Source organism: Monodelphis domestica, chromosome 3 (genome assembly GCF_027887165.1).
Source record: "Monodelphis domestica isolate mMonDom1 chromosome 3, mMonDom1.pri, whole genome shotgun sequence".
Taxonomy (NCBI): Eukaryota; Metazoa; Chordata; class Mammalia; order Didelphimorphia; family Didelphidae; genus Monodelphis; species Monodelphis domestica.
In genome coordinates, this window is record NC_077229.1 from 93,133,379 (window position 1) to 93,161,024 (window position 27,646).

Consider the following 27,646-nt stretch of genomic DNA (forward strand, 5'->3'; position numbering starts at 1 on the left):
CTGAAGCTCCCTCTAAACCCTCTTCCCCCCCTAAATAAAGACACCACACGGGCTGGCCCTGGGGACTTAGAAAATGTATTCGTTTCCCTTTGAAATGGTGCACACACAGGTAGATAGATTGGGGGGTGGGGGCGTAGGAGTGGAGGAAGAGGGACCTCTGGATACTGCCTCCCAGCAGGTACTAGATTCTCTGCTTTCAGAGGGAGATCTTTAATACGTTGATTCTCAGACCCTTCCCTCCCTCAGTCTCAGAATCCAGCTATCAAGGACAGTATATAGAGGTTCCCTGGAGGATGGGGGTTTTGTGTGTGTGTTGGGAGAAGGGCTGTTCCTTGACCCAATAGAAAAATAGACCTGGTTTGGATGATTTTAAGACTTTGTTTTCTTTATTCCTTCCTTCCTTCCTTCTTCATTCTCTCTTTCTCTCTTTCTTTCTTTCTTTCTTTCTTTCTTTCTTTCTTTCTTTCTTTCTTTCTTTCTTTCTTTCTTTCTTTCTTTCTTTCTTTCTTTCTTTCTTTCTTTCTTTCTTTCTTTCTTTCTTTCTTTCTTTCTTTCTTTCTTTCTTTCTTTCTTTCTTTCTTTCTTTCTTATTGGAATGTATATGTTTGGAGGCTATTGGAGGGAGAGGCATGGACCTAAGAATGGCTCAGAAGGAGGTCCTAGCCCTGTCCTGGGTCCCTTTTCAGTACTGTTCAAACTCATTTCATACCTAAGGGTGAGGGGTGGGAAAAGGGGGAAAGAAAAGGAGATGTGGGAGAAACCAGTGGAAGGCTCATCCTGAACTTTGGATCTCTGGACATTCTCTGCCTGGGGCCATGGAGTCCCCTCCCTCTATAGGAGATTGACTTCAGTGTTTTCCCCACCCTGCATTCCTCCACAGATTTGTTAGGTTTATCCCCTTGTGACAGGGAAGGGTCAGGGACTGGAGCAAGACAGTGTCACTCCCCTGGGTGAAGCCAGGGGATATGGGGAAAGGATGCAGGGAATTTGCATTCCCAGTGGGGACCCAGTGGTACTGCAGTGCAGGGTTATAGGGTAGAGGGTTAGGGAGGAGACCAGATCATTTCCATATCAGTGCAGTGGGTAGGGGTGAAGTGCTACCACCATCCCCACCTCCACCAGAGGTAGGGAATCCAGTGCCAATGCCATGCAGAGCAGATCCTGGGATAGGTTCCTCCGGTGATCCAGTGTCAGTGACCAGGTTGGGGTAGATCAGTTGGTTGCAGACTCCAGGAGCAGCCAAGAAAACTGGCACAGGGGTGGTCTTATCACCAGGATCCAGAAGAGAAGGGACAGGATCCAGCAGGGAAGGGAAGGAGGGAAGCCCCAGCTCCTCACCTGGTGGTAACCCCCAGGGCCTGTTTCATGTTCTCATAGACGACATAGGAGATGCTCACAGCCGGAATCACTTTCATGAAGTTGGGGGCGATGCCTCGGTACAGGCCCCACACCCCCTCTCGGGAAAGGATGTGACGGAAGAGGCCCAGCATGGTGAGCTGTGGGGCACCCTCGATGGAAGCTGGGAGAGGCAGTGTAGGGGCAGCTGTCAGGTTCTGCTCAGGGGTTTGGGTTCATCCCCTCCCTGACCCTCCTTGGGGCCAGGCTCTGGGGCTGGGGGATGGAGTGGGTAGCATACATGCTGCAGCCTTATATGGAGGGAAGATAGACTCAAGTCAGGACCTAACAGACCCAGAACAGCAGCTGGGGCCAGGAGGATCCTAATCAAGATGACTCAGAAGCCACAGATGGACCCAGTGAGCTGTCAGGGTCCCATTTGGCCCTCAATAAATCTCCATTAGGTGTGCCTACAGGGAAAGGCTAGAAATGGGAAGGACACATTGCCCTGAGAAAAGGAAATTTCAGGGTGACACACCTCTGAGTATATGTACTGGCAGTTATCTAAAAAACGCAAACCTATAATAAATGTTCTCAAAAAACTAAGAACACATGGATAATCCCCAAACCCCAAACCCCACAAACAACTGAAAATAAGCCCACAGACAATCTCCAAACATCAACTACTGAGAGTCTAGAAATAGAAACCCAACCCATGCTTCTTTCTCTTTGGCCTTGCTTAGGTTGCATCGTGGAGCTCCAAAGATTCTATCCTATTGTTTTATTTTTTATTTAAAAATACTTAAGCCCTCTGGTTGACTTTTGGGCACCAGGAGCATTCAATGAGGGAAAGGAGACTGGCGGGTCCAGATTGATATTCTATAGCAATGGAGCTCCAAGGAAAACCAGGATCCCATTGACTTCCTCTTGTCCCAACCTTCCACCTTATCTTTTCTGTGATCCAGGCTGGCAAAAAGCGACTGAGAAATCAGCCGATGGTTCTTATAAGTTTGGTTTTCTGGCCCTGGGACTTAGGAAGTCAACCCTGATGCCAGGGTAGGTGAGTCCTGTGTTCAGATCTTTCCTCTTCCATCTCCCTCCCTCCCTTCAAGCCTCACTCACCCTGAGCTTGCATTCGAGTTCGGACCAGAGCCAAGGGATAGCTGGCGATCTGGCCACAGGTACTGGAAATGGTGCCGCAGGCCAATAGGACAAGGATCCCTGGGTCAGCTGAGTGGTGGCTGTCCTGCTGGAGCCACCTGTTCTTCAGGGTCTGGAGGAGGAGGACCCAGAGCTGGGGATCTCAAAGCGCCTTTACAGCCCAATTCATGGGCCTTCCCTGGGAGTTATGTCTTCCTGTGCTACTGGAGGATAAATTGAGGCAGCATTGAGCCCTGAGGGGGATGTTGAGGGGGTCCTTGGCTTAAGGGGGAGGTCCAGGAGAGTATCCAGGGAGTTTAGCCCCATGGATAAGGGGAGGGAGTGACTGACCTCATAGACAGCCAGGTCGATTCCTGCATAGGGGATAATGCCCAAGACATTGGGCAGGTAGCCCTTGTAGAAGGCTCTGGGCCCCTCCTGCTCTAGGATCTGCCGTGCACAATCCAGTAATCCTTTGTACTGGCCAGTTCGACGGAGGGTTAGCCGTGTCTTCAGCACCTGCAATGAGGCCCCAGAGCAGCTATCCCAGGGGCAGCTAACCTTTCTCCAGGACAAGTCCAGAGGGAGCCTGATAGTTTACCCCTGAGTGCGCTACTCCCAGGACAAGTATCCCCAGGATAGACATACAGGAGAGCTACTCCTAAGATAAATGGTCGTCCCAGGACAGGTGTGTGTGCGTATAAAACATTGCTCCTGGGACAGGTATAACAAGACGGATTCCCCAGAAGAGCTACACTCTAGAACAATTAGACCCACTCGGGCCCTTCCTTTCCCCCTTTCCAATGGCTGTCTAGAGCAGATCTCTCTGGGACAGCTCTGTCTGCCACAGAGAATTTATCAAACAGTTAACCCCAGAATGACTATTCCCAAATGGCTTATCCCCAAAATAACTTCCCCAAGAATAACTATAAGAGGTATCCTGGAAGAGCACAGGTGCACTAACAACAGCTGTCCTGGGACCAGTAGCCCCCAGTGCTCTTCCTGTTGCTATGTTGCACACCACAGTGGAGCGACTGTCACTCCCCAACACAACTACGGTCAGAGATCCCAGAAGGGAAGAGGGTGCCCAGACCTCCCCACCAATGCTGCTCTGACTTCCCAGGGAGCTCTGTTGTTAATGGCTTCCTGGGCATCCTTCCCTAGCGAAAAGCCCACATCTCTCCCTTGGCCTTTGCCTTTCTCACCTCCATGGGATAGATGATGGTTTGGGCTGTGGCCCCGGCCAGGGACCCTGCCACAAAGCGCTCCTGCACCCGCAGCGTCTCCTGCTGCCCCCGAATCGCCCACTTGATCTGAGGTGTTCACAGGGGATGATCAGGATTCTGGCATCTGGGTCAACCATCCCTTTGGAGGGGCCCTCCCTTTTTCTTTCCCAGCCCAGCTCCTGGAGAGATAATGCCCTGCCAAGGGGCAGCCAGCAAGGGAACAGATACCTGTTCCCTCATGCCAATCACATATTTTCTCATGCCCATCACATGCTTCTCCATGCCAATCACATTTCCACAGACCAAATACAGACTTGCTCACAGCATTCACACGCTTGCCCACATCTACACCCACCTGCTCATATGCCATGAATTTGATGGCAGATTCAGGTGCGATCTTCAGTACATTGATGCCATTTCCACGCCACAAAGAGCGGATGCCACCCTCTTGGACCATGTTCCGCAGCCCTCCTAGGACATTCAACTGGTTGTTCTTGGAGGCATGAACCTGATAAGGGGAAGCAGGGAGAACTTTAGAATCTTGCAACCCAGCTTTTCAAAAGATTCTGGACAGGAACCAGGATTGGGATCTAAGGTCTTCATGCCTATTGGTTGGGGAATTAGGGTAGGGGAAGAAAGGACATTCAGTGACGTTGGCTAAGGATGAACTTTATCAGGGGAAGGGTTGGCCTTCACCTGCATGAAAACCTTTAGCCGGTCAAGGGGGGCTGTGCCTGTCCGTGACACGGCCCCTGCCACAGCTCCTGCCACCAGCTGTTTCCACCACATGCCTGATAGCTTCTCCTGTTCTGAGAACTCATCTGGCACTGTCAGACATTCCCCTATGTCCAGGACCTGACCAGGGGTAGGAGGAAGAATTGAGGTATGTCGCTCTGGTAAGGAGATACTCCTCTTCCATGGGATCCTTGCACTTAAAAAATTCTTACCCAGCAGATACCACTCGATGAATCCTGCCCAGAATATGAAACTCAAGGATTTGCTAAGATCTCACCATCAGATCCTACTTAGGGGTTCCCATTTGAGCCCTTCAGGGGTGCTACCTCAGCCCACCAGATCCTAATCAAGGGACCCTACTAGATTTTTACCATCAAATCCCAGCCAAATCTCTATCACCATCCCTTGACCCAAAAGGACTAGGGGATCCTGCCTAGGGATTTTCTTTGCCCTTGACCTAGGTTGCAGGGAACTAAGGAGGGGATTTCACACACTTGGATGTTCCCCAGCAGCTTCCACATCTTAAGAGCCCAATGCCTCTGAACCTTTTCCTCCATGTCCCAGGGAAACAGGGAAGAATGTCAAAGCCTGTAATGGGATTGGGGCCTGAGGAGCCTTGGGGACAGGTGGGGAAGGAAGGGGAAATCAGACCCAGAATGGCTCCTTCCCTGGGGTCTAGATATTGTTTGACCCTGGGTGTCTTTCTTTGGGAACCTAGGCATTTGACTTCCCAGCTTCTGGTCCTCCCCCTATTCCTAGCATAATTTTCCCCTCCCAGGGCATGATGTTGAGCCTTTCCTCCAAGTTGATTAGACCCTTGGTTCCCCAAGTCAGCACACCGTTGAGTGTTTCCAGAACTTCAGTACATCCTCCATGTTCTCCAGGGGCTGCAGCAGGAAGTGGTCTCGCCATTCTTGCCAGTCAATGGTCATTGTCCCATCACGGTCCATGCTGGGAAGGGAGGGAGGGAGGGAGGGCTGGGGATTGGGGGGAGGGGATGGATGCCAGGGTTCAGGCTGCAGGGTAGACACCTGGATCCAGGTTGTGTGTGTGTGTGCTTGAGGGGCAGACACCAGGGTTCAGTCAGGGGATGATACCTGGGTTCAGGTTCGAGGGAGATGCAGACACATGGGTTCAAGCTGTGTGTGTGTGTGTGTGTGTGTGTGTGTGTGTGTGTGTGTGTGTGTGTGTGAATAGGGGAAGATACCTTGATCTAGGATGGTAAAATGGAAAAGATAACACAGATTCAGGGTTGGGTTTTTTTTGGTTTGTTTTTTGGTGGGGAACTGGAGATACCTGGCTTTAGGATGGTGGGGCTGGGAGTGCAGATACAGATTCTAGACACCTAGGGCACTTACCTGTGCAGAATCTTTTCAGCCTGCTGCAAAGAGATGGAAACACCCAGGGCTTGGAAGCTTTCCTGAATTTCTGAGGCATCTATATGGCCTGGGGGGGTAATAGGGGAAAGAGGATTCCATGGGATGAATCCACTGGATTTTGATTGAGGGAAAAGGGAGGACTGATGAATTGGAAGAGATGAGACCCACAAGGGAATATAGAAAGGATTCTTTTCCTAAGGGCTTGGGATCAAAGTAGAGAGAGGATCCAGGAGATAAGGGGCTAGGACTGAATAGGAAGCAACTGAACAAAATAAGATGGAATCAGAAGAGAGGACCATAGCATTTGGGATAAAAAGGGGCATTGGAAGCCAATCTCCTCTTTTTATAGATAAGGAGATTAGATCAAGAGAAGACAAGAGACTTGTCTAAGGTCACTTAGGGAGTCAGTAAGAGAAAAGATTTGAACCTAGTTTCATGATGGGAAAGGCCAGGTTCTTTCTATTTCACCACATTGTTTCTCACATTCTGGGATTGAGAGGGAGCCATGGATCATGACCATTTGGGATATAGGATTTAATGAGCTCTAGGAATTTAGACCTGGGGCATCCTAGGAAGCAAAGAAGTAGGTGGAACATCTGAGGAAGGAGGCAGAGAAGAAAGAAAGGAGGGAAGGAGGGGCCCCAAGTGCTGTTCTCAAAATAGTCTGTGAGTCACCAGGATGAAGCCACCCCCCCATTATCCTTCCCCCCAGGGCTGTCACCCTGGATTGTCTCCAGCCTGAGCCCAACCAAGGGCTCCCCTGAAGTTTGGGCTGGGGCATAAGGGATGGAGGTAGAGGAGAGTCCCCTGTATTAGAATTCTTAGCCTAGTTCCATTTAAGCCTCACCATCCTGGTTCCGGTCCAGGCTGTGGAACATAAGCAGCAGTCGTCTCTCATGCTCCTGTAGGTAGCGGGTGAATTCTTCAAGGGTCAGGCCCCCATCTTGGTCTATATCCCCCTCTTGTAGGATATCCTAGGAGTAGGGGGAGGAAATAGTCAGGATGGGGCTTGCAAGGGAGGAGACAGTTACCATGGGACTCATAGAGAGGGAAGATTCCTCTTGCCTTGTCCTTAAATCATTAGGAATTAGATATGAAAAGAAACTTGGAGATCGTCTCATTCAAACCAATCCTTTTTTCCCCTTTTTATAAAAACCCTTACCTTCCATCTTAGCATCAATACTGTGTATTGGTTCCAAGGCAGAAGAGCAGTGAGGGCTAGGTAATGGGGGCTAAGTGACTTGCCCAGGGTCATACAGGTAGGAAGCATCCAAGGCCAGAATTGAAACCTAATCCTTTTAGATAAGAAAACAAATCCACTCTGAGGAAGTGGCTTGCCCAAGGTCACCTAGATAGGCAGACCCAGAAATTGACTGAAGATTTTCTGACTCTAAATCTCTGTTTTCCTCACTATCTCTGGTTCCTAGAAGCATGCCACTGGGAACTAGGCCATCAGCTGGTACACAGACCACCCTTCTCACTCTGTTTTGGGAGATGGGGGGAGAATGAGAACTAAGATTAGCTTATTTTAGCCTCCTCTTACCTACTTCATAGGGGCCAAAACCCAACTATTCAAGTCCCCTAGCCCTCTCTGGATAGCTGGATAGCTGGATTAGAAACAAGCCTGAGTTAAAATAACAATCATTCCCATTTTCCTAGTAGTTCAAGGTTTACAAAGTTCTTGTTTCATAACCACTCTTGAGGTAGGTAGTACAAATATTATTGCCATTCTGTTGGTGAGGAAATTGACTCAGGAGGGGTAAAAATGAGGCACAGTATGTTGTAACAGAAAAGATTTTGAGTTAAAAGCCTCGAGTTTGAATCTTGGCTCTGCCAATTATTAGCAGAGTGGCCTTGGCAAACCACATGGCCTCCAAAATGGGGATAATAATCCTTGCACAACCTGTGGCCTTGAGCTAGTCTCTAATACTTTCTGAGCATACACAGGGAGGAAGCCCAGCTCATGAGAGATGCACTCCCTGAGAGATCCTGCCCTGGCCTCAGCCTTTTCTAAGCAGGAAGGAGGCTGGTGGACAAGACTGGACCCCCACCTCTAACACATACACACACACACACACACACACAAATCCGGCAGCATGTAGGCTAGGCAGGATGGACCAACACCCCACCCCCACCCCCACCCAGCTCTGTGTTTACATTCCAGGCATCAGGCTCACTAAGTCCCATGACCAAAAGGCTCAAGAAAGAAAAAGCCAAGTGGGCACAGCTTCCCCAGGGAGCTATGTTCTTGTTAGGTGGAACCAGTCCCGCTATCTCTCAATAGTAGTAGCCTGTTGAGTACTGAAGAAAGGAGGAAAGGAAGGGCTAAACCCTGGAGTCCCTCCTTAGAGGTCCTGGAGAACAGTTATGTGCCCTAGGAGATACCACTCTCTAGATGGCACCAAATGCTTCCCCACCCCCCACATTTGACCCAGTTTAGAAAGGCAGTACAGCATGGTGTAGAGAGCCCTGGATTTGGAGTTGAGATCTAGATTTGAATTCAGACGTGGCAACTGATTACTAGTGTGACCTTGAGGAAGCCCCTGAGCCTCAAAAATAATGGCAATCCTTACCCTCCTCTGGCCCTCAATCCAGCTCTCTGTAAAACAAGGAGGCTGAACCAGAATGTCTCTAAGGACTCCTCCAGCTCTTACAGAAATGCTCCTGTGATGGGGTCTCTGCCCTGGGCCAACCATCCCTTTGCACTCATACACGCTGTTTTTCCTCCCCTGACCTACTGGGTTCCATCAGAGCCTTGGGGATGGCAATGATGGCGAGGACCCTATTTCCCAAGGGGCTTTCAAAGATATTCTGGGATGATTCCAGACTCTGATGGGAGGAAAGACTTGTGAAGTGCCAGGCTGGGGGGAGGTACTGCTTGGAAGAGAGCATGCTCTTTTGGGCACCGCAGTGAGTCTTGCCCAGGGTGATTAGGGTACTCCTTCCCGGCTTTGGGAGACATCAACAGGGATAAGCCAAGCAAAGGGAAGGCAGAAAGGGTGACTCTTTGTCCTGGTGGGCCAGGCCTGGTGCTAAGTTCTGTTCAAGAAGGTAGCACTAGGGAGACGCTAGGCTGGGACTGGACACCACTAGGTGATTCCAGACTCTGATAGGTACTGCTGGAGCAGACCAGGGACCACTTCGAAGATATGTGACTGGGGGAGGGGCTGGAGGACCTGTCCCACAGGGGTCTATGTAGGTTTATAGCATCCCTCTGGCTGGGGATGGAATTCCACTGACCTTTTGTCCACCTGCCCACCACCCACAGTAGTGCCCCTACCTGGCCGTCGCTGTCCGGGGTCCTCGCACCCAGCCTGGCCAGTCCCAGGCGAAGCTCGTGAATGTCCACACGGCCGTCCTTGTTGCTGTCCAGCTCATCGAAAAGGAGGCCCCATCGCTGCTGGCGCTCGGGGTCCCCGGAAGGGGGGCTGCGGCCCGGGCTGGCCCTAGCCATGGTGGCACCGTGGCTACCGCCCCGTGCCTGACCTAGTGGCCGCTTGCTTCATGCCCCTACCGGGCTCGGCCCGGCCCCCTGGCCCTAGTGGGAAGGGAGGTGGGGATGGAAGGAGGGAAACGGGAGGGGGTGGCCCCGGGCTCAGCTGGCACTAAGAGAGTCCCCCTCCCCCCCACCCCTCTTCCCACCCCCCACCCCTGCGGGCCGGGCAGGGGTCCGCCCGCGGCCCCAGGCTAGGACTGCTTCCCGGTGGCAATCGTATCCCGCAGCTAAAGCCCAGAAGGTGGACCCGGGACTTGAAGAGTGACCGGGAGAAGTAGGGAGGCTGGGAGCAAGGCTGGCTGGCAGGCAAGCAGGCAGACAAGCAGGCAGGCTTTCGCTGCTTGTCGTCGCCGCCCGATGGAGATCTGGTACAGCCTCCCCGCCCCCACTCCCCTTACCCTTGGCTCCGTAGGAGCAGAGAGCGGGGGATGGTGAGGAGCTGGAGAACCTACACTCTTGGGTTCTGAAATGCTCCCCTGCCTTCTCCAGCAGCGTGGGAGCCGGCGGTGTGGAGGGGTGAGGAACAAGATTCTTGCACCACTCCACCTCCTCTTCTCCCACCCGGTGGTAACTGGTTGCAGAAAGCTAGGGATCCTGAGGGGTCCTCCCTCTCAATACAGTATGAAAGAGAGTAGGGGATGATGAAAAGCTGGGATTCCTGGACTCGTGGGTCTTCCCCTCCTCTCAGTCCAGTGGTAGCGGAGAGAGTAAGGAGACAAGAAGGCAAGATCCCTTTCTGAGGAAGAGCAATGTGAGGGCTGCTGAGGAAGGGAGAGGCTAGAATTCTTGGGTTCCTCCATTCCCCAGCATTGGGGGAACATAGGATCATAGATTCAAAACAAGAAGAGACATCAGAGGCAATCTAGTCACCGAGAGCAGAGGATGATGAGGAGCTGGGTGGGATGTTTTTAAGGGAATGGCGACAAGGATGCTGAAGAACTGGGCAGGGGAAGAATTGCTGGGCTTTGGTTCTCTTTACAGAGGGCGGGGGAGCGGGGGATGGGGGGGGGGGGAGACACAGAGAGAGTGAGTTGGGCGCTTCAGGACTTCCAGATTTGGCGCATGAGAAAAAGCACCGTTTGGGAGTCGGAAAGCAGATTTAATGACAGGGTAAACCGAACATCAGGGTTCTTTCCAAACTCAGAAAGGTGAAGACGAAAGAAGATACTAGCGATCAACCAGGTCCCTAGAAACAAGTGCTAGATACTCTTCCCCTTGGCGTGTCTCAGTTTCCCACCAGGGGAAAGAGCTCCAGGATCTGTCTAGAGTTGTATAATCTTCCTCAACCGATCCAGGTCATGGGGCCCCCACCTGACCGAGTGGCTAATCCTCCCCCAAATCCTGTTAAAAGGTTCCTTGTCGCCTAAAAATAAGCCCGCCCGCTCCTTTCCAGGACATAACTCTGCCCGAGACACCCAAGATCAAAGCGCGGCCACGCTCCTACTCCGGCTCTCCAATGGCTCAGGCTTCCAAGGCTGGGCTCAGCCTCCTCTTGCTGACCCCCTGTCGGCACGAGCCTAAACCATTAGGCCCCGCCCAGCTCCGGAACTCCTTAAAGGAGCCACGGTCCACAATGAACTCAGAGAACCCTAATTTTGAGAGTATCCCAGCTCCTTATTCCATCTCCCCACTCCTAAATGCGGGCCACGCGTTTATCGTGTGTCTGATGGAAGCTCCCAGAATGGAAAGCATATCCATGATCTAGGTACCAATTTTCTGGTGCAGTTTCCATCACTAGGAAGATGTGCCTGGTTGGGGAAGGGGCAAAAGGAATTGGTTCATTGAGAGTTGGTGTAAAAACCCTGGGCAATTTCCTCGGGTTTAGAGTTAGTCAATAAACACAAGCATTTATTAAGCACCAACTGTATGCCAGTCACTGTACTAACCCGGTGGATAATACAAAAGACAGTTCCTGTTCTCAAGGAATTCAAAGTTTAATTGGAGAAATAGCATGTAAACTACTATGTACAAACCAGCTGTATACATGATAAAATGGGGCTCCACTAAGATTAAGGGGGATCAGGAAAGAATTCTTGCAGAAGGTGGTACTTTAGCTGAAACTTAAAGATAAAGAAGCCAGGAAGCAAAGATGAGGAGAGAAAGTTCCAGGTATGGGAAACAGCCAGCAATAATGCCTGCAGGTGGAGCTGGAGCTGGATTTTTATATTTTTGATCAGCGAGGAAGCCAACGGATGGAACTGAAGAGTGCACTGGGTGGGCGTGGTTAGGTTAGGTGGCTGAATGGACTGAAAGCCTGGTCAAGAGACTGGAGGTTCTGGGTTCAAAAGTGACCTTCATTTAACTCCCATTACTTAACTCTTAGCGTTCTTCCTTGAAACCAATACACAGTATTGATTTTAAAAACAGAAAGTAAAGGTTTAAAAAAAATGTATATAGAGTTGGGGTAGTAAACTTTCTAGATAAGATGAGGAAGGGGATCAGGTTGTAAATGCTAAACAGTTGATCTTAGACATAATAAGGAGCCATTAGAGTTTAGTGAATGGGTTAGGGAGGATGGTATGGTCAGACATGAACTTAAGAAAAACCACTTTGACAACTTAGTGGAAGATGGCCTGTAATAGGGAAAAACTGGAAGCAAGGAAACCAACCAGAGGGCTATTACTGTATAGTTCAGGTATGAAGTACTGAGGGTCTGCATCAGAGAGAGAAGGGAGCATTTCTGAGAGATATTGCCAAAGTAAAAAACAACAAAACTTAACCATTAATTGAATATGGAAAGTGAGAATGAGGAGTTGAGAATGACATTTAGATTTCCAGTCTCCATGGGTAGAAAGTGTGAAAATGAGATTAACTCTCCCCTGCCCATTATTTTTAGATTTAATTACCAGAAGCCTATACACCCCACTTACACTTGAGTGGAGGAGGTCTGTGACCCATGTGTGCAATAGTGGGTGACAATCACAATCGACTGACTCCCCCTGGGCAGTCCTAAGCAAAGCTTTAGCTGTGATTGGTACAAGTAAAATGGAAGGCAGTCACAGGAAGTGATGAAAAGGAATGGGCTTTAAAAATGCCAAGAACTTCCTGTGAAGATAGCTATTGCCTTCAGTTTGATCCTGAAGGAGCTCCAGCTGGAGACCTTGAACTGCTCTTGGATTTTTTTCCCCTTAGAACTACCACATGGGGTAAGTGGAAAAGGCTGACTACTGAAGGGACTAGCCTCAGGAGAGACCTACCTCTTGAGAGAGGCTTCATGCATCCCTAGGTCCTTGGCTCAAGGCTGAGGCCCCTCTGGCTAAGGACTAATTAGCCCTGCATGGGTTGAGCCAGGGGAAGGAGCAAAATACTTAAATGTGTAGGTTAGATATTTTACCCTATCCTTTCTCTGATTTTCTTACTTTCAATCTTTCTATATTTTATAAAGAAATTGCTAAAAAAGTATTTTGGAATTGATTAAATTCCTGATGACCCTATTTTTAAATAATCTATTCCAACCTTTTATATTCCTTACATTCTGACCCTTACAGAAGATGGTGGTGTTCTTCATAATATTAGGGAAATTAGGAAGTCCAGTTTTGGATATGTTGAGTTTAAGATGTCTAGAGGATATCCAGTTAGTGATAGCTGATAGAGGAGAGCAGAGTGCCTTAAGGCAACTCAGTTAAGATTCTTTTTATTTTTTTTTTAGTTCCTCTGTATATGCCCTCATATAGATAGACCCCCTATAGGCAATAGAGGTAATGTGTGTCATGAAATTTATGCTAGATTTGGAGTTAAGGTACTTGAGTCTAAATCTCACATCTACTACTGCCTGTATAATGTTGGACAAATAATTTTAACCTCTCTGAGCCTGAGTTTCCTTATCTGTTAAATGAGGGGTTGGAGTAGGTGACTTCTTGGTTCCTTCAAGCTCCAAATTAATAAATTTATGATCCTATATGCTATACTCAGTTGTATCTCTACATGGGATATCCATTGAAGGCATATTCCCAAGCCAAAGTTTACAGTTAATTTTTCCTTCCTTATAGGCATGGCTTAGAAGCATTTCCCCTCCTCCTTTATCATTAATCACTAAACATCCAATTGCTGCCTAGCTAGTTTCCTAGGATTGATGGAATATGGTGAATCCTCAGTAAGAGAAATATTTGAACATTTTCCCTAGTAGATATATTCCCCTTATAGATAACTTCCTTTTTACTGGGATGTTCCATTGACATTACAGTTGTGTGTCATTCATTTGTTAAACTTATGTTATATTCTTCATAACATGTGTATCTTTCCCTACAGGCATGTGCTCCCTCTTACAAGTCTGCTCCTTATTTTAGGTGTTGCCCCCAACAAGTATGTTCCATTACAAGCATGGCCTCCTTAAATAACAAGTCAATATGTTAATGAACTGATTATTTTGTAAGATTATAAAATAGTTGATTAATAAAGGTTTACTCTTTATTGGTGGCTTTTGCTTCCTCCATTGCAGATATATAATGTATATTACCCCCCAAAGATGTATAATACTCCAATGGGAACCCCCCATAAAAGATGTGACTCCTACAAGTTTTATCCTTGGCCACAGGTGCATCCTCTATTATAACTATGTCCTTCCTAAAATTTTAAAGTATGTCCCCTCACCATGTAGTTACCTATTGAAGTCTTGTTACAGCAGTGTGTCCTTCATTATATATATATATATATATACATATATATATTTTTTTATCACATTAAAGGTGTGTATCCTCCCAAAACAAGTCTATGCCGGATCGGATCAACAGGCATTCTTATGTGTTTCCCGTTACAGATGTGTCTCCCATAGATTTAACCCCCCTAGGTTACATGCTCCCTAACAGATATGTGTTCCTTCCCCTCCCATCGGTATGATTTTCCCACCCATTACTGATATATCTCATTATAATGGTTCCTCCTTCCCAACAGGTGTGTTTCCCATTATAGATGTAGCCCCTTTTACCGGGGCATGTACCCCCAATACAACCGTTCCACCTTACAGGTGTGCGTCCTCGGTTACAGGTGTGCCTGGTTTAGTCCTGCCCCCTCACCTGGGGCTCAGGTGCATAGACAGGAAGTGCGCTTCCCCTCCCAGGTGAGTGACTAAACTTTCCGGGTCACGTGAGCGGGTGGAGTCGGCCGAAGACGACTGTGGGACTGAAGGACCGACTGCCGGGGAGAGGACCGGAGCTGAAAGCTGGCGCCAGGTAGGGGGTGGGGCAGCGCAGTCCAGCTTTTCCCTTCTCTTAATTTCCTTCTTCGACCCCAGACCTTCTTCCGGGCCAAGCTGGGTTAATCTTTAATTCTAGGCTGGGAAGAACGGATGGGGGGTGGTGGTAGGCGGGACTCCTGAGTTTCTTCTGGGCTGGGGACACCTGCCCAGCCGGGCTCCCGTCTCTGTTCCCTCCTTTTCCCCTCCCCCTCCTCCGTCTCGGGCTCTCTCCTTTCTTCCCTTCTTTTTTCCCCTTCACAGTAGCCTGCGATGAGATAGCCACTGGAGGATCCTGCAGTTTGGGAGCGGGAGCCAGGTCAGCAGCAGCATAGGCCTGGTTCGGTTCCCCAGGGTCCCATGGAGAGCAGCCCTGGCCTGAGCTTGTGCTTGGCACTGAGCCTGCAGCTATTGAGCCCCCAGCCCGCTTTGACCCATGGTAAGTGACTTCAAGGACTGGTGCCTGGGTTCCCTATTTTTGGTCAGAAGTGGAGGGTCCTCTGAGAGGCGGGGGACAGATTATAGGTTAGAATTCAGTGGGGATACCTTGCAGGGCATATGGTTGGAAATGGAGCCCAAGGACCGATCTTTGTTTTTTTTTGATCATTGGTATTTTGTTTCTAAGGGGAGGGGTAAACCTAAACTGGGGTTCTGTACTGGAAAAAGGAAGCTAGTCCTAGCTGGGATTCCCAAACTGCAATTCCCATAAAAAGGATGAGGCTTAGGTTGGAGAAGAGAGCTAGAGGCTAGGACATGTGGATCCCCTCTTAGGAAAAATATTAGAACTTGTGTCCCAAGAGAAGGTAGGGTTGGATGCCTGGATACAGGGGAGGGAGGGATTCAGCACCAGGGGAATAGGATTCTGGATTTGGGGAAGAGGGTCTGGGGTTGGTTTAAATTTTGCCCTGGGTTCTCTCTGACCTATACTGTGTCCTGGTAAAGAGAGTCTAGGGAACTGGGTAGGGGGAAATCTAGTCTCTGCTAATGAACTGGACACAGGTATTTTGGAATTCTTGGCCCACTGAAGCCTTGGGGAGTGGCTCAAATCATTCTTCCAGTGAGGGGGGGGTACAGTTTGGTGAGTCAGATACTCCTGGTCTAAGTAGTAACGGCCACACCCACAGCCTGGGGTTGATAGGGCCTGAGGGTGCACAGGGGAAGGGGCCACGGGGATAGTTTTGAGGGTGACTGAAGGAACCCCTTCCTTTTCGCTTGCTCCCTTCACAGTTTCTAGATACACTGAGCATGAAAGCAACACTACCACTCCTTCTACAGCACCACCAGACAGCGGGGCCCTGGTGAGTTTGGTGCAAGGGGAATGGTTCCACCAGTAATTTTGTAGTATGATGGGAAGAGCTGAGAATGGGGAGACTGGACCTTGACCCAAATTCACTTGGCCTCTCTGTCTCCCATCTGTAAAGGAGAATGGGCATCGACGTCCATGGTGGAAGAGGGACTTGATGTTCCTTGGCAGCTCAGACTGTTCAGTGTTATAATGTTCTTCCCTATTGTTTTATATGTGTGGCAAATGGAGGGGTGGTATCTAGATGTGTGTGGGGGTGGATAAGGGAAGATCTGCCCTGCCTCCTCAGTGAGTGACTCCCCTCCTTCCCCCCCACCTAGTCCCAGGGTGCAGTCACAGCCATCATCACTGTATTCTCAATCCTGGGTATCCTCCTCCTGGTAGTGGCACTGGTCCTGCTGGGTCGGAAACTTCGAGAGAAACGACAGACAGAGGGCACCTATCGGCCCAGCAGTGAAGAGCAGGTGGGTGCCCGGGCTCCACCACCCCCAAACCTGAAGCTTCCCCCTGAGGAGCGGCTCATCTGAGCACTGCATCCCCTCTCCTCATACATGACCTTGTACTCCATTTCTGGTTTTGGACCTGCCTGACATTTGGGCATTCAATCATTTTGATAATCCCCATCAGGGAGCATCTGGAGTGACACAGAAGGCCTCAGATGCTAGGGGCTGGCAGGGAGTGGGCCAAGGGGAAACTGTCATAAGGTGCTGGTCATGGCCATCTTTACTGCACCATGAAGCCTGCTGCACACTTTTGACTTTGGCCTGTGGACTGTGGACTGTGGCCTGGGACTGACCGCTACTGCTTTTCCTGACTTGGACTATGATGGCCACCTGGCCCTCTCCCCAGATGACTTGCTCCTGCCTTTCAACCCTCATCTCCTTGCCTTTCAGTTGTCCCACGCGGCTGAGGCAGCCCCAGGTCCCCAGGACTCGAAGAACAAGGCGTGGGGCTGGGTGTCCTGCTGGGGTTAGGGTGGGTGCCAAAAGTTTGCACCCCCTTCCCCTTTGCGGGGTGGGGAAAGAGACTTTGGTGGGCACTGAAAGTAAGCACACCCCATCTCCCTCCCCAGGCCATCTTGATTAACATTCCACCCTCCCCTGGGCCACTTAACAATTCTCAGGACTAATCTCCCCTCCCAGTGAATAATAATAGGTATTTGAACTGAAAAGGAGGTGCTTGGAAAAGTCTTCCGCCCCTTCCTGAAAGCCTCCCCCTTTCTTCCTATCTCCACCCCTCTTCCCGACCCCCCCCCCCCCCCAGGCTACTACCTCCAATTCCCTAGAACTGCCCCCTGGGAAGGGCTGCTTGATTTGTATTTTTTATAAAGATTCTCTTAAGGCCAAACCCAGCATTTTTATCGAGTAGTGGTTGGGGTGGGGCTGATGTCCTTGGGATTATGGAGGGGTGGTAAATAATTAGATTTTTCCCTAGCCACACAACTGTTTCTCTGATGCTTTTAAAGTTTCCAAAATGCTTTGCCTACATGATTTCAATTGAGCCTAACCACAACCTCATGAAATAGGTGTTAACATTCATTTTATAGATGAGGAAACAAGATTTAGATTTCAGTTGCCTGTGGTCACCTATGTAGCTTAACTATTAATCATCAAAGTCAGGATATGAACTTAGGACTTATTGGTTCCAATAGGTTTCAGATCCCAGCTTTATCACTAGCTGATTGGAAATGGTCTCTAAAGTTATCTCTGGACCTCAGTTTCCTCAGCTCTGAAAGAGTACCTTAATCTATTAGTTGGAAGTGGATAGAGTACCTGCCCTGGAATCAGGAAGGCTCACCTGCCCGAATTCAAATCTAATCTCTTATTAGCTGTGTAAGTAATTTCACCCTGTTTGCCTCAGTTTACTCATCTGTAAAAATAAGCTAGAGAAGGAAATAGCAATCTGGAAGTTTTGCTAAGAAAACCCCCAAATGGGGTCAATAAGTCAGACGTGACCCAAAGGAACAACATCTACCAGCTGCAAACTTTGTTCCTAGGTGACACAGTTGAAGCAAACCCAGATTCCCAGACCTTTCATTCATTGATTCCAGTATTTCCCTCAACTTGGGGAACTGGCTGGTAAAGCTGCCTGATGTGTACAGAGCAATTCTGCCTTGAGTGAGGATGGAGGCCATTGGCACTGGACTGATAGAGAATTTTATTGGGGGGAGGTTGAGGACTAGGGTGGGACTTGATAGGACAAATGAAATAGCTATTGGAGTGGGGGGGGGAACCCTAATTAGTGACTGGATCTCTGCCCCTACTCTCCTTGATCTGGAATTGCCCCTAACCCTCAAACCTCTTTTTGAGCTGAGAAACCCTGGGTTGAACAGAAACCCCCTCTCTGAGGTTTGGGGCTACCCCTCTACCAGTGTTCTGGGGAACAGGCACAGGGCTGGGGGGCCTGCATTCTGCACAGATGTTGGGAGTCTCGGCTTCAGCAAACGCTTGGGAGGAATGAGGTACAGCAAGGGGCCTGGTGGGCAGCAAGTGAGGCTCTGGAAGTTCTTTGTCAGTCAGGAAGTGCTGATGACTCGGGGAAGGTAGTTGGGGGTCCTCAGTCTCCACAGAGGTTTGGGAAGTCCTGGTTTCTTCTGACCCCTGACCAGAAAAGGCTGCAGCAAAGATTGTGGGAGACAGTAATTGCTTCTCTGGAGTTTCCTCTTCCTCTTGGAGTACCTGATGGGGAGGGGAGAGAGTGGAGAAAGTTAGCTGAATGGATTTCCTGGGCAAAGAGGATGAATACTTAAAATCACTACTGAAATTCTTAATCCTCAGCCTTGCCCTAAACTGGAATGGGCTGCCTAGAGAGTAGTAAAGTCCATTTTGCCTGGAGGCCTTCAAGCTAAAAGCTGGAGGACCCTTGGTTGGGGATCAGAGATTTAGAAGTGAAAGAGATTCTTGATGTCATCTAGTCCAGTCGCATGGATGAATCAGGCTAAGTGACTAGCCCAAGATCACATTTACTAAGTGGCAAAAACTGGAGGATTCTTCTTAAACTAGCTGACCTGTAAAGACCCTTATAGCTAGGACATCCTATGCAGTATTCTACGGGGGAAAGGGGATGGGGAAGAGCTTCCTAGAAAAATGTCCAGACATTTGGGGGGAGGGGTGCCCTAGAGACTTGATGGAGTTATGCCACCCCTCCTCCATCTTGGGGAGAGCCCACTAGTTGAGGTGAATAGTGCAGTGGGGTGCTCACCGATTTGAAACAACCACCTTGGTCCAAATGGCAGTTGTCTAAGCTGTGGCTGGGGTGTAGACCAGGGGATTCACCAGGCTCAGCTATTCCAATGCTGAGATTGTCCAGTATCTCCCCGAGCAGGTCCAGTTCTCCTGAACCCAGGAAGTTGCTGTCGAAGTCCTCCAGTCCCCAGGGTTCCTTGGGCCCAGAGTGGGACTCCCTAAGGGAGGGGAGAAGACTCAACTTGTGGTCCTAAACCTAGAATCCCAGCCCCAGAGAAATCCAACCTACCTGTGTTCTTCCTCCCAGGGCACCTGGTCCTCAGATCGGGATTGGGACCTCTGGGGACGGGGTCTCAAGGGCCTGGACTGAAAGGGGGGAATATGTTGGGCAGGTTAGCAGTTACCCGACTTTCCCTTCAGAATGCAAAGTGGGTCTTGGTGTTTGATCATGTGCCCCTTACCTGGCCAAAGTGGTGGGTGATGGGCAGGCGGTGTTGCAGACGTTCTGAGCGATTGTCAGGAGCTGGAACCCGAAGAGAACCCCCCCTCTGCAGCAAGGAGTCGCTATCCTGCAGTGGGGGGAGGCTTATAAGCCAAAAATCCTCTCCTAACCCCACCTTCAGGACCACCAATAAGTCTCTCTCTGCCTTACCTTGTACCTTAACCTGTTTTGCACTTCCTTGAGCCCAATCTTGGCCTGGGGATGGGAAAAAGATGACATCGTGTCAGCCTTAACTAATGATGCCTGACATCCATAGCCCTTTTCACCTTATCTCCTTTGATCCTCTTGGCTACCCTGCCTGTAGTGTTTACAAGTGTCCCCATTTTACAGATAAGGAAACTGACTGAAAATGGTGAAGCTACTTGTGTGCGTGTGCGCGCATGTGTGTGTGGGGGGGGTCTTAAGTGGGATTTGAACCCAGATCTTCCTAACACAATCCAGCTCTGTTCTAGGGCTGAGGCGGAAAGACCTCTTCTCCCTCTCCCCCCCATTCCAAAATTTGAAGATGCAAGAATGTAACCCTTACTAGATTGTAGTTTTAAAATGTTACATTTTCTTTGTGGAAGTACTTTCACTATTTGAACCAGCTTTGCAACTAGTTAACTGGAATACTTGCAGATTGCTCCACCTCCACACCCACCAGGTGAGCTCCCTGGGTCCCTCCCTGCCCCTGAGCCCTAGCTGCAAGCTCCTGGCTCTTCTCAAGATTCTCTCCCCTACCCCCACCCCCCACCCAGCTTGGCACACAATTCTGGTTTCTGCTGCCCTACCCCCATCTCCTTCCTAGTTGGTGCTTACTGAGCGGTACATGTTCCTCACGGCTGGCTGGGTTTTGGCCTTCACAGAATGCAGAAGGGCTCCTCCACCTTTCTGAGGATGGATAGAGGAGAGGCTCAATTGGGGGTGGGGGTGAGGGGTTTGGGGAAGAGGAGAAAAGTTGGTGGGTGTCTGGGAAATACTCTTACTTTCAGATTGTCGGCCCAGAGCTGATAGGATCGGAGGCTTCCTGGTTTGGGGAGAGAGAGTCTTTAGCGTTGGGTTAGCTTCCCTAGTCTTCCCTCCCCCACCCCTAATGGAGGCTGGGAGCCTCCGGGCTCACCTGAGGCTAGTCCACTGCTAGTGATCTCCTGCTCAAACAGGTCGGAGAAGCCTTCTCCAGAATTCAGCTTCTCCAGGCGTTCATCGATGAACTGAGGAGGAAGAAAGCAGGGGATTTGTGGGCTGCCCTGGCCTGTGGGCGCCAGCCCCCCTGCCCAGCCCCTTTGGCTTGGATGTACCTGTTTGAAGAGTTGAAGGTGAATGGCATTTTGCCTGAAGGCCTGCAGGGGTCCTGGCTTCTGAGCCAGAAAAGCCTCTTTGCTGAATGTCACCGGCTGTCCCTGGAGGGCCACTGCCTCTTAAGATGCTTCCCTCATTTTCAGACTTTCACCTTGGAGACCACCACCCACCACAGAGGGCTGCCCTTGATTCCCCTAATTGAGCTGACTGAAGGGAATCTATGCAGTCACACCTATGCCCATCCCACTGCTGAGGCATCAGCAACTCGGTTCTGCTCCCCAACCTTCAGCAGTCTCATCTGTTCCCCCTTGGGGCCTGGGGCATCTAGATGGCTGCTTACGGGTCTGCAGATCAGTGCATCTCTGTAGCCACCAAACAGCACAGCTTGAGCCCTCAGAAAGAGTCGAGACACACCATCACCAGCAGCCAAAGCCTCCTTTCTTAGCCTTAGTTTCAAGAGGGACACCTGGTCCGGGGAGAAGCAGAACCAGGGGACCTGAGAGGGAACATCCCCACCCCCTGCCTCCAACAGGTTCCATGTGAGAAGCTCAGGCCCCAGAAGATGAACATATGATGCATCTGGAGGCAAGAGTGAAGGGCCTTTGAATAGGAGGTGGTTATACAGAACCCAGAAAGAGCTGGGGAGAGATTAAAGAACGGAGAGCTTAGAATGTCAAGCTGAAAGGCATCTTTATAGATCTGGAGTTGTAAGAGACCATGGGGATTGTCCAGTACAACACCCTCATATTTCATGAGAACAGGCACAAAGCAGTTTAAGAAAGGGCACCTAGGTGACCCAGGGTAATTTAGTCAAGTCATGATTTGAATTCAAATTCCCTAACTGCTTCTCTATCACATATTCCCCCATACTTTATAGAGGGGGAAACTGAGGTATGTGGAAGAACAGTGATTTACTCATGAATTCAGAGTAAAAATGGACTAGAATTTAGATCTCCTGACTCCTGGTCTATTATTTCAACATTTCTAAGTGCTTCATGTTCTTGGATGTGTTTCCATCATGCTCATCTGTAAAAGGAGAGTGATCTATGTATGCCCTACTGACTACCCAGACTGGCTTTGTGGTGGGATGGGATACTAAATTAGAAGTGGCTGTCAAAGACATGGGGAGCCTGGAAGGGGATCACATGGTAGTTAAGGACTGACCACATCTGGGGGCAGTGTCTCCACATCCTGGAATGGTGACTCCAAGGTGTTCGTGTCCACATCCAAGATGACCACATCCTCCAGGCCCTTTTCCCGAAGCCTCTGGGGGAGAAAGTCAGGTTCCCCTCCAATTTCTGGGACTAAGGGAGCCAACTGTCCCTTTGTGTCCCAGCCTTACTCACCTCCATGAGGCTGGTATGGACACCGATGAGGTAAGGCATGGGGGCACTGCAGGCAGAAGGAGAGCTCAGGTAAGGTAAAGAAGGGAAAGCTAGCTCTGGAGGTCATCACGCTCAGGGCCCAGCCTCCACATGTTATTTGGCCACTCACCAGCAGTAGTCCAGCAAGTGAGGGGGCAGTGTGGGGATGAGTATGTGTTCCCAGTGCATAGGATATAGCAAGCCACAGGATGCATGGACACAGGCTGTCAGCTGGGAATGATGGAGATTTGAAAGAGAGGAAGGAGTTAAGAGACCCATTGCCCAGCCATACAGGTTTCTACAGATGCCCTGGTTTCCCCAACACAGGACTCCCATGACCCTCCTATCCCCCAGTCTTTTCTCCCTTGTTTCTGGACCCTATAGTACAGTTCCTTCCATTCTACATTCACTCCTCACTCACTCCAGCTCCTTATGCCCAGAACTAATTTCCCATACCTAGATGCCCTTTTTCCTAATACCGGTCCCTCCTAGATCTTTGGTACCAGTACCCTTGTCACATTCCTCATTCAGTCTCCTGTCCTTGGACATCACTTCATCTCTCTACCTCTAACTCCTAGCCCCTATGCCTTTCCCTCTAGCCCAGAGGTTCCCATTGATCTCCAGTAACTTGTCCTGTTCCCTATCCTATCAGGAGCTTTGATTCTCATCCTCACTTCTCTTGCCAGAGACTTAAGCCCCTTAGAGCCACTGTGGCCACTCCTTCATTCCCTAGTCCCTGGATTCTCAGCCTTAACCCCTTGGTCCTTGGGCTCCCTTTGCCCTAATCTGTTCTTTCCATCTCTAGGCCTGGGTGGGCCAAAATAAAGTTGGACCTCACCGTACTGAGTTTGCTGGCACTGAGCAGAACTCTACGCTCACTGAGCAGAGAGCTATATAAGCCCACGATGTTCTCTGAAGCCACAGCCACCACTAACTCTGTCAGGTTCCTCTGTGGGCAGATGGAGAGACAAGGGACAGTTGGGCTTGAAGTCTCTACTGCCCATCCTAGTCTTGCTCTCTGACTTGGACCTCAACTCACATTTTCAGGGATGGAGGGCAGACATCCAGAAACTGGGGCGATGAAGCAGGATAGCTGAGGGGAAAGAGGCACATAGAGGTTACACCAGGCTGGTTCTTGACTTCCAAATGCCCAAAGAAATCCGGCCTCCCCTCACCATTCTCTTCCTGATCATCCTGGCCTTTTTTTTTTTTAATCAGATTCCTTTCCTCCCCCACTTCCAAATTAAGCAGAGCCCTCTACATGATCTCTTCTGGCTTTCAACACCAACTTTTGAAAGATGCACACCAGTCCCAACAAATTTCTGCACAGTCTCCATGGAGTTCCACTAGTTAGTGCCATTATATTTGCATCAAAATGTCTCATTAGATCCCACCAGGTCTATTAATGGTAAAGAGAGTTAATTAAAACCTACTTTGATTCCCTACTAGGGCATCTTTTGACATCTACCAGATTCCCACTGGATTTTGCCACCAGTTTCCTGACAAGGTAGATAATCAAATTCTATCTGAGGTCTCCATTCTCTGGAGTTTCCTGGATGTTTTACTCCCTGGCCCCAGTCCTAGCCCTTTCCCCATTCACCAGCTGGTTTGTCCCAGGTGCAGGAGGTAGGAGGCTGGGATGACTGGAAATTCTTAGCTTGCCCTCCTGTTGGTCCTGAGGATCCAAATGGAAAAGTAGGAATTAAGAATGGGTCCAATGTGCTTTTCCAGTCCAGCCCCTGACAAGCTGGTTATCTGGCTCTCTTCCCCCAACTGGAACCCTAAAGCAGTGGAGCCCTAGGTGTTCTGGAATAGGGGACTTACCAGGGACAGCCCCAAAGGGGCCTCTGGCCCAGGTATGGGATGCAGATACAGGGTAGAGAGAAGTTCTTCAGCTTCAGAGACCTGTGAGTGGAGGCAGGAGGGCTCAGGGAAGTTGGAAAAAATCAGACAAAGATGAGGGGAGAGGAAAAGGGAGGCCTCACCTGGTCCTGGGCTAATAGGTCCCCAACGCTGTTGAGCAGTTTGTAGAAGACCTCAAACCAGGGCAGATCGCTGGGGGGAGAAAGAGCAGCTGGCTCTGGGGTGGAGCAGGGTATCATCCCCCTTTCCATCCCAGCCCTTAGAAAAGGGAACTAGAATAGAACATCAATGCTGGAAGGAGCCTTAGGGAGTATTTAATTTGGGCATGCTCCCTTCCACCCCCTAGCTTTTGACAGATGGATCTCAGAGCAGAGAAGGGAACTTGCACAGCTAATCAGTGACAACCTAGGCCTGTTGGCCCCCAGCCCAATGATCACTACAGCCCCCACCTGAGTATGCAGAGGCAGCTCCTGGCATTGGTCCCCAGGCGGCAGAAGCCAAATCTTCGACTCCCAGCCAAGTCAGTTAGGACAAAGGTGAAGTGTTGGGCAGCTAGACTGTGGCCTGCCCTGGTGAATGGGGGGAGGGAAGGAAAGCTGTTCCTGTTCGATGCCTACCTCCACCCACTTCATCTCAGCTCCCAGCCCCACTCCCTCTTAGCAGAACATACAAACTGATCCCATCCATCAGTCTTTTCTCTCCCCCCTCCCTGCCCCAGTCTCAGTGTCCCTTTGTCCTGTTATTTCCCTCTGGGCTGTATCTCTGTCTGAATGTGTGTGGTTCAGTATCATGGTGCTCCCTTGTCCCTCTGTATGTCTTCCATCATCTCCTCACCTCTCCAAGTCAAAAGGGAAACAGAATTTGGGTACCATTTGCATTAGTTCCTAAGGATGGAAACAAAGTGAAGCCAACTTGACTAGGGGCAGCATTTGGGGTTGGGGGTTGAGAAGGTCCAGTCTGGGATGTAGAGGCCTCTACTACATCTTCCCATCAGGGTCTGGACATCCAGGTTCTATTGCCCTCCCCATCCCTCTCTTGGGTTCGGTCCCCCTTGGAGAAGGGAAGGGATGTTAGGGTGGAGGGCCCTGGCTTCTGGGGCAGGGGTGGGCACATACCTGATCACAGAAATCTTTAGGGAATTGGCGAAGGATGGGAGGTGCTGCGGGGAAAGCCGGTTAGTGAATTCAAGGCCTCCCAAACAACTCAGCCTTCCCTGTTGCTGCTCCCTGCCTCAGCACAAGAGCATGACAATCTATACCCCCTTTTCCTGCCCTCATCTTGGCCCTACCAGATTAGATGGAACTCTTTCTACTTACCCTCCTGCAGAGAAGTGGGGTAGGCAGCTTCAAAGAACCAAGCAAATGTGCTCTTGGGATCCTCCCTGGGGAACAAAGAGGGCTGAGGCTTCAATTTGGGTACCCAGGGGTGAGTGTATGTGTGTGTGAAAGGGAGGAAAGCGACAGAGAGAGATTTCCTGTCTAAGGAGGAAAAGCTTGGCAACATTGGATCAAGGGCTCAACTTGGAGTCAGGAAGTTCTGAGTTTGAACTCTTATTGACTGAGCAATTTAACCAGCAGCTAAGTGACACAGCCAAGCCTGAAGTCTGGAAGATCTGAGTTCAAATGCAGCCTCAAACACTAGCTATGTGACCTTGGGCAAGTCACAAACTCTGTTTGCCTCAGTTTCTTCATCTTAAAAAATGAGCTAGAAAAGGAAATGACAAATCAACCTAGTCATTTGGCCAAGAAAACCTCAAATAGAAGTCATAAAGAGTCAGATATTACTGAAAAAAACAACTCAACAACACAAACTGGCCCAAGGTACCATTCTAGTCTTCTTATATATCATTCCCCTCTACTCACTCTTTAGTCCAACCAAATTCGTCTTTTTGTTCCTTATACATGATGCTCCATCTCCTGTCTCCATACCTTTGCATAGGCTGTTTTACATGCTTAGGATGCCCTTCCTCCCCACCTCCTAGAATGTCTAATTTCCTTCAAGACTCAGCTCCTGTCATCTTTTGCTGATAGTGCATCTCTCTGTCCTTGTATCTATTTTGTATAAACCAAAACACATGCACATTGTTTCCATTTTTGAATGTCAGCTCCTTGAGGGTAGGGATAATTGGATACTTTTGCTTTTTTTCTTTGTATGCCAATGCATAACAGATGCCCAACACACCTAGTAGATGCTTACTTAATAAATGCTTGCTTGTTGGTGCATGCCTTGGCTCTCTGTGTATTCTTCTATCTGTTTTCCTGCCTTTTTTCTGGCCTCGTGCATGACTGCATTGTATTTTTGCAAGGGCACCAGAGCTTGGGTTCTCTTATCTCCATCATTCATCCCTTCTGACCATCCCCAGTCAGCAGAGCCTAGGGAAATAAGGATGGAGGGATAGAGAGACAGAGAAAGATACAAATGCAAAAAGAGGAAGATATGAAGGCAAGGAGGGACAGGGAGCTAGAGACCTGCAGCAACTCAGACCAGCAGAGAAAAAAAGGTCTACCAAGACAGAGCCCTAGGCTGAAGGGGATCACAGATGATGGAGGCTACAGAAGAAGGTTTGAAGGTGGGTTTAGAAGCACTCTTCTTCATTCCTTAGGGCTGTGGCCAACTCACTGCACCCCATCACGGAATTTATTTCCTCCTTTCCTCTGTTTTCCCCTACTCCAACGCACAAGAGCTCTCAGTTCAAGTTCTTACCCTCAGACTATATTTAAGGGGCATGGGGAAGCGCCTGGATCTTACTTGTTATCGGATCCCATGGTCCCCTTGCTGAATGGGTGCAGCACAGTGTTCCCAGGACAGGTTTTCCTGGGGTCCCTACTGGGGCCTGTGCTGAGGCAGTGGACCCCGGGTGCTGGATGCTGGGCCCTTTCTTCTTCCTGTGTGGCTTAGAGAGGAAGTCTGCTGGGTGACGTCCCCGGAGGCAACTCTCCCCTCCCTTGACAGCTTTGCAGAACCCAGGCTCACTGCCTTCTAGTCTCCCCATGAGGAAGTGGGGCTGTTGAGTTGTTTTCTGGGTCCAGCTCAGCTGAAGTAGCTGGAGGCCAGCATCACCCCTACACCATCACTTGGGGAAAGCTGGACACCTGCTGATGAACACCTCTTGCTGACTGGAACTGGTGTGCAACTTGCTGAAACTCCTATCTATCCAGGGAGCTTCTTTTTCTCCCTTTCTCCTAGTCTCCTTTTTCCTGCCCTGTCCTTCCATCTCTTTCTCCCTATTCCTCTGTCCCTCCTCCCCTGGACTCTTCCATTACCCCGCTGTCCAGGTGCAGGAAGACCACTAGGGGGAGTCTAAATTGTGTAGGGAGAATGAGGTACTTCGAAACAAACACAAATGAACACATACCTTCCCACCATTTCCTGTTCCTCATGGGACTGACGGACGCGCACACACACACAGACACACACACACAGACACAGACTGTACTTCTGACACCAGAGGGAGACTAATTTGTCAGGAAGTAGGCAGCTGTGGCTATACACATACCCAGAGATCAGATTCATGTTCCAGAGCTGAAGGTGCCTGCATCCAAATCCAACATTGGATTTACTCCAACTGATCTATGGACAAATTATGTTGTCCTGGAAAGGTAGGAGTGGAGCTAAGTCCAAAGTCCACGAGAGAAGGGGCAAAGTTGGGCACTTGAGGAGGAGAGAGATC

The 27,646-nt window shown here is 49.7% G+C and overlaps 3 protein-coding genes across 10 annotated transcripts; 1 reads left to right on the top strand and 2 right to left on the bottom strand.

The window, feature by feature from the left end:
- Window positions 1–53: 53 nt before the first annotated feature.
- Window positions 54–10,125, bottom strand: SLC25A23 (solute carrier family 25 member 23). 4 transcript variants are annotated; one of them, XM_056822561.1, is made up of 10 exons: window positions 9,096–10,106; window positions 6,663–6,789; window positions 5,795–5,882; window positions 5,276–5,387; window positions 4,398–4,556; window positions 4,057–4,209; window positions 3,681–3,788; window positions 2,827–2,994; window positions 2,458–2,608; window positions 54–1,519 (listed from the first exon to the last, which is right to left on the bottom strand). In XM_056822561.1, the coding sequence occupies exons 1-10, from the start codon at window positions 9,267–9,269 to the stop codon at window positions 1,335–1,337; spliced, it is 1,425 nt and encodes a 474-aa protein (XP_056678539.1). In that variant the 5' UTR covers window positions 9,270–10,106; the 3' UTR covers window positions 54–1,334. The 4 variants fall into 4 exon arrangements, with proteins under 4 accessions (XP_056678539.1, XP_056678540.1, XP_056678541.1 ...); XM_056822562.1 differs by lacking the exon at window positions 3,681–3,788 and having other exon boundaries at window positions 9,096–10,125; XM_056822563.1 differs by lacking the exon at window positions 4,398–4,556 and having other exon boundaries at window positions 9,096–10,119.
- Window positions 10,126–12,372: 2,247 nt separating this feature from the next.
- Window positions 12,373–17,131, top strand: CRB3 (crumbs cell polarity complex component 3). Of its 2 annotated transcripts, none has more exons than XM_056822570.1 (6): window positions 12,373–12,457; window positions 14,295–14,479; window positions 14,746–14,920; window positions 15,709–15,779; window positions 16,105–16,248; window positions 16,678–17,131. In XM_056822570.1, exons 3-6 carry the CDS (start codon window positions 14,842–14,844, stop codon window positions 16,756–16,758), a joined length of 375 nt encoding a protein of 124 aa, XP_056678548.1. In that variant the 5' UTR covers window positions 12,373–12,457; window positions 14,295–14,479; window positions 14,746–14,841; the 3' UTR covers window positions 16,759–17,131. The 2 variants fall into 2 exon arrangements, with proteins under 2 accessions (XP_056678548.1, XP_056678549.1); XM_056822571.1 differs by having other exon boundaries at window positions 14,749–14,920.
- A 786-nt stretch (window positions 17,132–17,917) lies between these two features.
- On the bottom strand, window positions 17,918–27,594 carry DENND1C (DENN domain containing 1C). Of its 4 annotated transcripts, XM_016432667.2 has the most exons (23): window positions 26,725–27,592; window positions 25,293–25,357; window positions 25,092–25,135; window positions 24,811–24,860; window positions 24,426–24,545; window positions 24,099–24,168; window positions 23,938–24,018; window positions 23,714–23,788; window positions 23,153–23,206; window positions 22,952–23,062; window positions 22,244–22,344; window positions 22,096–22,141; window positions 21,914–22,015; window positions 21,090–21,215; window positions 20,749–20,850; window positions 20,571–20,661; window positions 20,437–20,477; window positions 20,270–20,341; window positions 19,622–19,666; window positions 19,431–19,538; window positions 19,259–19,335; window positions 18,986–19,187; window positions 17,918–18,462 (listed from the first exon to the last, which is right to left on the bottom strand). In XM_016432667.2, the coding sequence occupies exons 1-23, from the start codon at window positions 26,739–26,741 to the stop codon at window positions 18,070–18,072; spliced, it is 2,193 nt and encodes a 730-aa protein (XP_016288153.1). In that variant the 5' UTR covers window positions 26,742–27,592; the 3' UTR covers window positions 17,918–18,069. The 4 variants fall into 4 exon arrangements, with proteins under 4 accessions (XP_016288153.1, XP_056678545.1, XP_056678544.1 ...); XM_056822567.1 differs by having other exon boundaries at window positions 20,571–20,850; window positions 26,725–27,594; XM_056822566.1 differs by having other exon boundaries at window positions 25,293–27,592.
- Between the last annotated feature and the right edge of the window lie 52 nt (window positions 27,595–27,646).

Bases quoted from the DNA above. Each gene is read 5' to 3' on its own strand.
- DENND1C (XM_056822565.1), bottom strand. From the start codon at position 25,479: ATGTTGCCAAGCTTTTCCTCCTTAGACAGGAAATCTCTCTCTGTCGCT. The intron at 23,789-23,937 runs GTAAGTCCCCTA...TTGGATCCTCAG, and splicing joins CCCCTTTGGGGCTGTCCCTG to GACCAACAGGAGGGCAAGCT. The intron at 22,142-22,243 runs GTGAGTGGCCAA...TTCTGCCTGCAG, and splicing joins CACTTGCTGGACTACTGCTG to TGCCCCCATGCCTTACCTCA.
- CRB3 (XM_056822570.1), top strand. From the start codon at position 14,842: ATGGAGAGCAGCCCTGGCCTGAGCTTGTGCTTGGCACTGAGCCTGCAG. The intron at 14,921-15,708 runs GTAAGTGACTTC...CTCCCTTCACAG, and splicing joins CCAGCCCGCTTTGACCCATG to TTTCTAGATACACTGAGCAT. The intron at 16,249-16,677 runs GTGGGTGCCCGG...CTTGCCTTTCAG, and splicing joins GGCCCAGCAGTGAAGAGCAG to TTGTCCCACGCGGCTGAGGC.
- SLC25A23 (XM_056822561.1), bottom strand. From the start codon at position 9,269: ATGGCTAGGGCCAGCCCGGGCCGCAGCCCCCCTTCCGGGGACCCCGAG. The intron at 5,883-6,662 runs GTGAGGCTTAAA...TTACCCCCCCAG, and splicing joins CCTGGACCGGAACCAGGATG to GCCATATAGATGCCTCAGAA. The intron at 4,557-5,275 runs GTGTGCTGACTT...ACCCCTGGTCAG, and splicing joins AGTTCTGGAAACACTCAACG to GTCCTGGACATAGGGGAATG.